This window comes from Stigmatopora argus, chromosome 6 (assembly GCF_051989625.1).
Source record: "Stigmatopora argus isolate UIUO_Sarg chromosome 6, RoL_Sarg_1.0, whole genome shotgun sequence".
Taxonomy (NCBI): Eukaryota; Metazoa; Chordata; class Actinopteri; order Syngnathiformes; family Syngnathidae; genus Stigmatopora; species Stigmatopora argus.
Window position 1 is genome coordinate 19,877,986 of NC_135392.1, and position 12,040 is coordinate 19,890,025.

At 44.0% G+C, this 12,040-nt stretch overlaps 1 protein-coding gene across 10 annotated transcripts in view; it reads left to right on the forward strand.

The window, feature by feature from the left end:
- Nucleotides 1-12,040, forward strand: part of setd5 (SET domain containing 5) — a 163,461-nt gene that overhangs the window by 133,151 nt on the left and 18,270 nt on the right. For 7 of the 10 annotated variants that reach the window (XR_013300580.1, XM_077602793.1, XM_077602789.1 and 4 more), the window contains 2 exons: nt 9,210-9,490; nt 9,572-9,693. Coding sequence is in view for 8 of the 10 variants with exons in the window: in XM_077602793.1 (XP_077458919.1) it covers nt 9,210-9,490; nt 9,572-9,693 (403 nt within the window). In the remaining 2 variants the exon portion in view is untranslated. The remainder of the gene's footprint in view (nt 1-9,209; nt 9,491-9,571; nt 9,694-12,040) is intronic. The other 3 variants (XM_077602794.1, XM_077602797.1, XR_013300581.1) reach the window with 2 other exon arrangements.

A 12,040-nucleotide genomic window follows, 5' to 3' on the forward strand; every position in this document is an offset into this window, starting at 1 on the left:
AAATATATAAATAAATAAGCGTGTTGCTGAAATATATATATACATATATATACATATATACATATATACATATATATATATATATATATATATATATATATATATACATACATACACATACATATATATAAGCACACATATACATACATATAGATGTACATGCATGCATACGGTAGGTCTTAACACAGCCATTTTTTGTTAAAGAGCCTGACAGCTGATGGGAGGAAGGATCTGCAGAAGCGCTCCTTCCTGCAATGAGGGTGCAGCAGTCTATTGCTGAAAGAGCTTCGGAGAGACTGCACAGACTCATGCAGGGGGTGGCAGGGGCTGTCCATGATGAACATCATCCTGGTCAGCATCCTCCGCTCTCCAACTTCCTCCACAGAGTCCAAAGGACAGCCCAGAACAGAGCTGGCCCTCCTGACCAGCTTATTCAGCATGTTCCTGTCCCTCTCCATGCTACTGCATCCCCAACAGACCACTGCATATAACACAGTAGATGCCACCACAGTGTCGTAGAAAGTCCTCAGCAGTGTCCTGCACACTCCAAAGGACCGTAGTCTCCTCAGTAGGTAGAGGCGGCTCTGGCCCCTCTTGTACAGGGCATCTATGTTTGTGGACCAGTCTAGTTTGTTGTTGAGGTGAACACCCAGGTACTTAAAATTCTCCACAATTTCAATTTCTGTACCCTGGATGTTCACCTGAGTGGTCTGTTGAGGATTCCTCCGAAAGTCGATGACCATTTCCTTTGTCTTACTGGTGTTGATGTAGTGGTGGTTTTGCCTACACCAGTCAACAAAGGCTGTGATCACTCCCCTGTACTCCAGGTCGTTCCCGTCCGTCACTCGTCCAACAATAGCGGTGCCGTCAGAGAACTTATGAAGGTAGCAGGTGTCTGTATTATGTTTGAAGTCTGATGTGTAGAGGGAGAAGAGGAGTAGGGAGAGCACTGTGCCTTGTGGGGCCCCCGTGCTGCAAGCTACCACATCAGACGTAAAGTCCTGGAGTCTCACATATTGTGGTCTGTCAGTGAGTAAGTCGATGATCCATGCGGCTAGGTGGTTCCTTACTCCAGCCTCTTCCAGTTTCCCTCTCAGTCGGACCGGCTGAATGGTGTTGAACGCACTGGAGAGGTCAAAAAACATCATTCTCACCGTGCTTCCCGTGTTCTCCAGGTGTGAAAGAGACCTGTGCATCAGGTAGGTGGTAGCATCTTCCACACCAATGTCTGGACGATAGGCGAACTGCAGAGGGTCCAGCTCTGCATTCATCAGGGGGCTGAGGTGATTGAGGATGATCCTCTCCAATGTCTTGATCAGGTGAAAGATTAATGCTACCGGCCTGAAGTGGTTTGGCTCCCTGGGGTTCGCAGTCTTTGGAACTGGGACCACACAGGAAGTTTTCCACAAGGTGGGGACCTTCTGCAGACTGAGGCTGAGGTTGAAAATATGCAGAATCACTTTGCCAAGCGGATCCGCACACTCAGTATTCTGGAGCTGAGGCCGTCTGGACCGGTAGCCTTCCTTGCCTCGATCTTCTTTAGCTGTTTTATCACCTGATCGACAGTAATGCAGAGACCGGTGGAAGAGGGGGAGGAGGAGAATGAGGGGGGAGAGCTGCTTGTGGTCTGGGGGGGTCAGGGGAGTGGGGGCAGGACTGAATCTGTTAAAGAACTGATTCATTTCATTGGCCCACTCCCTGTCTCCGGACTCCGGGTCTCTTTCACTGTTGCCTCCATGGCCCGAAATGGTCCTCAAGCTCCTCCAGACCGCTTTGGTGTTGCCTCTCTGGAGTTTGTTCTCCAGCTTCTTCCTGTAGATGGTCTTTCCCTTCCTTATCTCTCTCTTCAGCTCCTTCTGGACCATTTTCAGACTCTCTTTCTCCCCAGACCTAAAAGCCCTCTTCTTGTTCAGGAGGGCCCTTAGATCCCTGGTGACCCATGGCTTATTTTTGAAGAAACAACGGACCTTCTTGGAGGGTACAATGTTCTCAACAAACTAGCAAACTAGATCATTTTCTAACCACATATCCATTAGGATAATGGCTGTTCTCATTTTCATTAAATATATGTAGTATTTGTGTGTGCTTGAACCAAAGTCAATGTTTTCATTGCAGTGCAACTGCAATGTGCTGTGATGCCTTTAAAGGTGACACTTTTCTTTAACTTGTTTTGATCATTGTTTTCCAAACTTTAATGTCATTTTATTTGGTCTACAAGATGTTTTGGATGGATTTACCGTAATGCTTGGAATGCGTGGGGCGGCTATTTTTAGGGTGAACATCCGCTGGGTTGATTGCAATAAGTAGCGTGCAGGCAAGAAATAAAACCAGTCACTCAAGCAGTCCAGGCCCATACAAAAATTGAATGTAGTGCACAGATAAGGCGCACCGACTGATTGGGCGCATCGACCATTTTAGAGAAAATTTTAGACTTTTAAGTGTGGCCTCTAGGTGTGAAAATACAGCATTTTGATTTTCTAATAAATTGTTGATTTTTATCAGAAGAATGTCCCTTTTTGAGGAATGATTTTGTGTGACAGTGCCGATAGTAAATTTAATGAAAACAACACAACAAAATTAAAAGTTGACTTTATTTTTGGGACTATAAAGTGACCATCCACGCATGGGATTATTTTCAGAGATTAGAAACACCTGATTTTAAAACGCTTTAATTCAGGGGTTGGCAAGCATAGATTCTGGAGCCGCATGCGGCCCTAGTCGCTCCCTGGAGCTCTTTCAAAAATGTTTGAGAATGGGAGATAGAAATATATTTTTCAATATGGTTTCTGTAGGAGGAAAAACATGCCACAAACATTCTTAATGTTTTCAAATGCTCTAAGAATGTGTAGAATAAATACTACATTTTAACATTTCTGTCAAATAAGATTTGCGTTGTAGCCTGTGACACACATTTTATCAGCAGGTCCCTGTTGTAAACAAACCGAGAATGTGTGATGAGCCATGGATTCCAAGCGGAAAAGAGAAAAATAACAGAATAACAGAGGATTCAACGCTTCTTGGATCGAATCATTTGCGTTCACTGCCAATTCAGAAGGATTGCATGAATGTTCGCACACATTTCCAGAATAGATATGGTACATTTGCAGCCGAGTACCCAGTTTGAAAAGAGAGAAAAAGTGCGATTGAAATACCGCATTTTCCACATTGTAAGGCGCACCTAAAAGTTTCAAAAGCTGACCGTGCACTTTATAATCCGGTGTGTCTTCTTTATGGATCAATATTGAGCCGCAACTACGTAAACCAGCCCCCGACTCCATTTCCCCCGTAGAAAAGTAGTGCACGGTGCATGCTGGGATATTTAGTTCTTTTGTCAATCCACCCGGAATGACGGCAAGCACTCTAATTCAGTGCTCGCCGTCATTCAAGGTGGATATACAAAAGAACTCCAGGCGCTAGACGTTGGCATCAACAGAGCATTCAAAGTCAAAAGTCAAAAAGCCTTTATTGTCATTATACAAAGCTGCTATAACGAAATTGGTGGTGCTACTCCACAAAGTTAGTTTTCCCAGTAAAAACATAAATAAGTAATATAAAAATATAAAAAGCCAAGTTAAGATCCAAGTTCAGAGTCCTGATGGCTCTGAGAAGAAAACTGTCCCTAAGTCTATTTGTCCGTGCTTTGTGAGACCTGTAGCGTCTGCCAGAGGGCAGCAGCTGGAACAGGTTGTGACCAGGGTGGTATGGGTCCCTAACAATGTTCCCGCCTCTGCTGAGGTACTGAGGGCTGGCAATCTCATCCAGTGAGGGCAGAGAGCAGCCGATGATCTTCTGGACGGTGTTGATCACTCTCTGCATGGCTTTTCTGTCTGCTGCCTTGCTTCCACCGTACCACACTGTGATGCAGTATGCCAGGATGCTCTCCACAGTGGCTCTATAGAAGGTTATCAGAAACTTAGTGTCCAAGTTGTTCCTCCTGAGTACCCTCAGAAAATGGAGTAGCTTCTGGGCCTTCTTCACCACTGCCGTGGTGTTGGTAGACCAGGAGAGCTTGTCCGTGACATGAACCCCGAGGAATTTGAAGGACTGAACCCTGTCTATGCATACTCCATTTATGAGGAGTGGGGCCAGATCTGTGTTGCATTTGCAAAAAAACAGGATTATTTCTTTAGTTTTCATGGTGTTTAGTGTGAGATTGTTCACCAAACACCACAAAGACAGTTTGTTGATCTCATCTCTGTAGGCAGACTCATCACCCCCTGAGATGAGTCCGACCACAGTGGTATCATCGTCAAATTTGATGATGGAGTTAGAGTGGTGGGTCGGTGTGCAGTCGTATGTGTACAGGGAGTATAGAAGAGGACTCGGTACACAACCTTGAGGGGAGCCAGTGTTCAGTGTAATGGAGGAAGAGAGGTGGGGACCAAGTCTTAACAGTTTGTGGATGGTTGGTTAAGAAGTTCTTTATCCAGCAGCAGATTGAAGAGGATAGTCCAAGGTGGGAGAGTTTGTCAGCTAGAATGTCCGGTATTATAGTGTTGAAGGCTGAGCTATAGTCAATGAAAAGCATCCACACATAAATCCCCTGATGCTCCAGGTGGCTCAGTGCTGTGTGTAGAGATACGGCGATAGCGCCCTCAGTGGACCTGTTTGCTCTATAAGCAAACTGGTGAGGGTCAACTGAGGGAGGGTTTGTATCCCTGATGTGGCGGGCGACCAACTTTTCAAAGCACTTCATGATCACAAGCGTAAGTGCAACAGCCCTGTAATCATTCAGGCTGTCAATGGTTGGCTATTTAGGGACAGGGATAATGGTGGCAGATTTCAGGCAGCAGGGGATGATGGATTGTTGCAGGGAACAATTGAAAATCTTTGTGAAAACCCCATTCAGCTGGTCAGCACAGGCTTTGAGCACCTTCCCAGGTACTCAGTCAGGGCCAGCAGCCTTCCTGGTGTTCACAGTCCGCAGTACCTATCTCACTTCATGTTCCTGAAGCTTCAGTGTACTACTGCAAGGTGGTGGATGTGTTGAGACTGAATCCGATTTGTCAGTCTCAAAGCGGGCAAATAAACGGTTCAGTTCTTCTGCTCGTGAGGCATCTGTGTTAACAGACACCTTATTATTGTCATTGTAATTGGTAATGTGTCGTATTCCCTGCCACATCTTCTTTGAGTTATTTTCTGTGAAGTGCTCCTCAATTTTCCTTTAATATGCTGCCTTGGCCTTTTTAATGCCTCTCTTCAGGTATGCTCTGGCAGCGCTGTATTGTAACTTGTCCCCTGACCTGAAGGCGTTGTTAAGGCGTTTAATGAGTGACTCACTGGTCATCCAGGGTTTTTGGTTTGGAAAAACCCTGGATACGTTTATTAACAGTGACAGTGTCCATACAGTTTTTGATATAGGAAAGTACAGTGTCCGTGTAGTCCTGGAGGTTGTGGTGTTCAAAAAGTTCCCAAATGGTGCGGGAAAAACAGTCCTGCAGCTGAGAAAGGGCGTCCTCAGGCCATGTTTTTATTCTCTTTATTTGTGGCCTTGTTAGCCTCCGGAGTGGGATGTATGAGGGGGTGAGGAGCAGGCAGAGATGGTCGGATCCAGCAAGGTGAGGGAGGGGTGTGGCTCTATAAGCATGTTTGATGTTAGAATAAACATGGTCTAGAGCAGGGGTGGCCAACCAGTCAGAGACTAAGAGCCACTTTTTTTACTGTGTTACTGCAAAGAGCCACATCATACATGGGCACACACAGACCTCTGCTCAGCCAGATTTATTGAAAATGACCCACAGCAAGATAATGACAGTTATTTTTTTCAACAGTTAACATTGTGTGCACTGTCACACACACACACACACACATAAACTCTCAGTTAAAGCAAGTCCACAAACAAAAATATAACAATTTTCAATGACATTTTTCTCTTACTATGCTGCTTAGTGGGACTTCTGGCATTCCTTGTCCTGAACAATCCTCCTCAAATCTGGCTTGTATTCCGTTGTTGCCACTCGAAGCAACTCTTTCACATGAGTGTCAGTCAAAACAGATCGATGCTTTGATTTCACATGTTTCAGGGTGGAAAACACAGACTCGCAGACGTACGTTGACCCAAACATCGACAGGATCTTTAGCGCAGCTCGTTTGATGTTGGGGTATTTTTCCATCGGAACACGTTTCCAGAACTCAATGGTCCCTTCCCTGAAAACAGCTTTCAGTTGATCCTCCTCACAAAGATCAATCATCTCCAACTCCGCCGCAGCCTCATCTGTGACGAGCGGGATTTTCAAACAGTCCATCTCCGCATTAAATGGGTCGACAAGGAACGTAATCTGTGGTCTTTTCAGTTGTAGATCACGGAAGCGGGTCACAAAGCTTTCGTGCAAGTTTTCAATCAGCGTTGCATATCTGTCTCTTTTCTTTTTCAGGGCGGCACTGGTGACATGTTCACTGGCTTTCAGCAGAGTGGGAAAATGCGTTAAATCTTTTTTTTGAATTTGCGTCTTGAACAGTTTCAGTTTGTTGATAAACGCAAACACACATTGCACGAGGTCAGGCAGCATTTTTAACTTGCCTTGCAGGGTCAGGTTCAGTCTGTCCAAGTGCCACAGCATGTCGACCAAAAATGCCAGATCCATAATCCACTCGAGGTCCGAGAGCTCGGGATAGTCCTTGCCCTTCTCTTCCATGAACAGTTTCACGGCATCCAAAAGCTCAAAGAAGCGAGAGAGCACTTTGCCTTTTGACAGCCACCTCACAGTGCAGTGCAGCGGCAGGTCACCTGGAAGCCCTTGGTCCAGCTCAGCGATGAGACTCCTGAATTGCCTGTGGTTAAGCGCGTGTGCGGATGTAGTTCACGATTTCCATCACAGGCTTCATGACGTTGTCTGAATTCAATGATTTAGACACGAGTTGCTCCCTGTGGATGATGCAATGGAAATTCCAAAAGTCGGGAAATGTTTGATCAGTTTTACATAGCCCCACAAGCCCGTTCACGGATCCGATCATGGCCGGCGCTCCATCCGTGGCTATTGCAGTTAGTTTTACTATGGGCAGGTTCGCTTTTGCAAATGCAGCCATCATCGTTTCTTTCACATCTATGCCACGTGTTCTGTCTTTTAATGGCACAATATCAAGGAATTCTTCTTTGATCATACATTCGTTTGACACAGACCGTGCAAAAATTGCTAACTGAGGCTTGTCCTGTATGTCACAACTCTCATCCAATGCCACACTAAAATACTCACATGCTTGAAGGTCAGAGTGCAACTGTGATTCAATAGCAGTGTTAATGTCCGATATTCTGCGTTCAACAGTGTGGCGCGAGAGTTGGACATCTGATATGCTTCGTTTTAGTTTGTTGTCTTCAGGAGACAAGATTTCAACAGCGTCATTAAGGCATTTTTTATGAAGTCCCCTTCACTGTATGGCTTTTTAGCCTGTGCGATGTTCCAAGCCAGTTGATATGAAGCAAGAGTTATGGTTTTTGAGTGTTTTGTTAATTTTTTGAAAAACTGCATCTGCTTTTCTGCCTGACTTTTCAAAGTGACCAACCTCTGCTTGCGAGGTTCAGTCCCTTTTGGAAATTCCTCGTCGATGTAAGGATGGATTGAGTTAAAGTGACGCTGAAGATTTGAAGCTTTGAAATGCGCCAATGATGCCTGACATATAAGGCAGAATGGCTTGCCATTACGTTCAACAAAAAAATATAAATTCTCCCACTCTGTTAAAAATGTCCTGTTCTCTTCTTCATATTTTCGTTTGGCTGTGCATTTTTTTCCTGCCATTTTGAGAGCGCTTGAAACAAATTATTTACAACTCAAATAATCTCGCACGTTTGACATCACATCAGACGTTATTCTTCTTCTTTTCAATTCAAACTGGCTCACCTGGTCAGTGCGCCACCTAGTGTAAATGAATGGCAGCGCCAGCCAAGCATTTTTTAAGCTTGTCATGTGAAAGCCCCTGAAGCCCCGACGAGTGGATCCCCGAGTGCAGGTAACAGGCTAAACTAGCAGCTGTTTGACTGCTCGGACTACGTGCTGGGACCCTGTGTGTACTATTGATGAAGTTTGGTGCAATTCTGAGCATTATTTGTGGCTAATAGTGGCGTTTGCGGTCGGACAGTGGCTCCGTACAGCGCCGTATGTGGCGATAGTGCGGTATTTGCTGAAGTTGGTGGATCTCGTGAATCTAGCGGTCGGGTAAATTAATCTCTTGAATGGGGTTGTTACGGTGTGTTTGACCATGGTTTACACTTACGCCTTACGCCAGAATATCGCTTAAAGAGCCGCATGAAATCAGCCAAAGAGCCGCATGCGGCTCTAGAGCCGCGGGTTGGCCACCCTGATCTGATGTGACACTTCATGTACTGGATAAACCTAGGCAGAACAGTCTTTAAACATGCGTTGTTGAAGTCACCGGCGACAATAAAGACTCCATCGGGGTGGTCAAGCTGCTGTTTGTTTACAGTCGCTAGCAGGAGGCTAAGTGCCGTGCTAACATTAGCATCCGGTGGGATTTAAACAGCCATTACAATGACTACCGTTAGCTCCCTTGGTAGATAGAAGGGCCTCCACAGAACTGCCAAGAGCTCAAAATCATGAGAGCAGTGAGTGTTAGTGATCCTACTGTTGCAGCAGCTATTTTGGTTAGTCATTATTGCTTGCCACTGCAAAAAGCCAGATTCTTATTAATATGTAGGTGACTGGAGACTATTTTAATATTTATTGTTCACAATAAAAATGTGATTGGCTATTGACAAATGGATGTGTAGGAAGCACAAAGCAGGTACGCACTCTTGCGGATGTTGCCAACTGAGAGACACAGAGCGAATCACACAGTCACGTGAAATCTGCTCGTTGCAAAACAGATTTAGCCAAAAGACCCCCCAGACCACAGAAAACAAACTTTACCCAAATCATACAATAATGTTGGTCTATATTATGCAATAAACAGTGGTGGCGGATGTAATCTGACACCAGGTCACATTTACAGTTACCTTCTTTTTCATCAAAGATTCATCACAGTATATTTTGGACTGCAGTTATGTTTTTCACACAGATGAATAGATGAAATTGAAACTCTATTGTGCTGTGTTATGAGAAATGTAAATAATTCAAAAGACTGTTTCCAGGGGAATCTTTGAAGAGATGCATGTGGTCCTTCCTCAATCAGTTGGCCAGCCCCAAGTTTCATTACTAGGCATTTGCGGTATTAGTGTGCTTTTCATCGGGAGCTATCACATATCATTTCTTCCTCAGGTGTCATTGTTGGAGTATCGTAAGAGGAAACAAGTGAGCAGCCGTGACTCCGAGACATCTAGCTGCAGTTCATCCCTGGGTAGCACTCCTAAGGAACTTGGTTCTCACCACATTCAGGAAACCCACCATTCGCAATACATAATGAGGCCAGTTGCCTCACCAGGCAACTGCAGGTCTTCTTTAGGACACAGCTGCGTCATCCCGCAGATAGAAGAGGTTAGTCCTCCACAACATCAGGGCTCATCTGTGCAGGCAAGACATCCAGATAGTAATACCCAGTGGTGAGAGCAACAAATTGTAATGTAATTGTTATTTTTCTTTTCAATAGAATATGTGATCAATAATATTTGGACTTTCTTTAGGATGGTCCCTACCAGTGTTGAACGTCTACGTGAAGGTCAAGGGACACGGGAGCATGTGCTGAGAAGCATGAAGATGGAGCAAATGATCAAGAGGAACAGCATTTCTACAGATAGAGAATCTGGTATGAAATAATTGAAAAACAAAAAATTTAAATTAAGAAGAAAATAAGTCTTAAAATCACACGTTGGTACAGTGGTACCTCTACTTTCGACATTAATTGGTTCCAGAGCTTGTTTCATAACTTGGATTTTTCATAAATAGAGCATCGCAATCGCCATTCCTGGGCGGCGCCTCCACGGCGCGGTTTAGGGTGAGGCCAGCCGGTGCCTGTTGGCCGATTCCAAGAAGCCGCCCCACTGCTGCTGGACATGGTGGTCCACTTTTGGGATGCACCATGTGTAGCTTGTCGCAAAGAAACGTTTTTGTGCATGTTTATGGGCCATTATATGGATGCACTTTCTTGAATTGAATTGAACTGAATGCTTTTATTGTCATTATACAAGTACAGTCATAGCTTGAGATACGAGCTTAATGCGTTCCAGGACTGAGCTCGTATGTCGATTTACTCATATCTCAAATCAACGTTCCCCATAGAAATGAACTAAATACAAATGAATTTGTTCAGACCCTCTGAAAAAAACCACCAAAAACAGGATATTACAATGGAAAAACATTTTTATTGGTTGTAATTCACCATCTATTAACAGAGTAACAAATAACTAGTGGTTATGATGTCTAATAATAAAATGAGACATTATTCAATACAACGGGGAGTTCACGGATGGGAGGGAGAGAGAGATAGAGACATGACGAATGCGCTCGTAACATAAACTTTAAATTTAATCTAACTTGGATTTCTATACACACGCTTTTAAAAAGTTTTAATCTTTCGTTACAATAAATTTAAACCTTGTGCAATAACCCAGGCAAAGAGGTTAATGTATTCCACCGCAGCTTTCGAGGCGAACTTCATGCTTCTCCATACGTATTGGCGAGCCAGCTCAGTCACGCATATACTAATGTTTTTCAATTATTTCATGCTTGATACCGATTGTCATCATACACCTTTTCTACGCACTAGCCTTCATAGCACCGGCTTGCTTTGGATCCATTGTGTATCCCTTAATTCTGCTCTGACTAATGCTAAAAAAAACACGGAAAAAATGCGACGCTCCGGCCAATGCTCGTAGAGATATTTGCACGAGGGAGATGCGTTGAGAAAGACAGTGCGCTAAAATCATAAGCAGCTTCTCACGGCCTGGCCACCTAGGTGTCTCGAATGGTCGTATCTCAAAATTTGTCTCGTATCTCAAGATAAATATCTGCTCGGAATTTCACTCGTATAGATATGTATATACAGTGGTACCTCGAGATACGAGCTTAATCCGTTCCGGAACTGAGCTCGTATGACGAGATTCTCGTAACTCGAGCGGACGTTTTCCATTGAAATGAATGGAAAACAAATTAATTCGTTCCAGCCCTCTGAAAAAACACCGAAAACAGGATATTGGATTGGAAAAAATGTTTTATTTCTTCAAATTTGCCATCTATTAACAAAGTAACACATAACTAGTGGTTTAATAGTAATAAAATGTGTTTAATCTAACTAAAATTGGGCAGATTTCGCAGACGGGAGACAGAGACGTGGGGGGGTCGTTTTTTTTCCACGACAACGCACTCGTAAACGGAACAAACACATTTAAATTAACTTGGATTAATATATACAGACACTCAAACATACGTTTAATGTAACTTTACACAAAAGTGAATTCTAATTTTGTTGTAATCTTTTGTTACCGTCGTTTTCCGGGATGGCGGTTTGCCACGCCTCCACCTTCACGTTCGCAATCGATGGACTGTTTGCTGTTGTATTGCCTTCAAAATATTCCCAAAATGATGCACACATGTCCTCACAATAGGATAACGCACGACCACTTGCCAACGAAAAATAGTCTTTAAAGAACGATCGCGGGAGCTTCTTTCTTTAGAAAGAATAACGGGAAATACAATAGTTGAGCTTACCCACGTATTGATTGTGGGTAATGAAGTTTTATTCTGAGAAAGGTTGCCATTGCCTATGGGTGTTGTGTACACGAGTATACTTCATTACCCAGAAAGCCCTCTTTTTTCCCGTGCGTTGTGCGTTTCCTGGTCGTATGAGAAACTCGTCTGAATTAATCGTTCCGTGCTCGTAGATATTGTTATACACGAAAGATATGCAAAAAAGACCTGGCTTGGTCGCAGCACGAAATTTTGATCGCATGACGGGCGAATTATTCGATCGAAATTTCCGCCGTAAGACGAGAATTTTGTATGACGAGCGGTCGTATGACAAGGTACCACTGTACCGTATTTTCACACCTATAGGGTGCACTTAAAAGTCTAAAATGTTCGATGTGCCCAATCGGTTGGTGCACCTTGTCCTTGTACTAAATTCAATTTTTTTATGGCCCTGACCACTTGAGTGA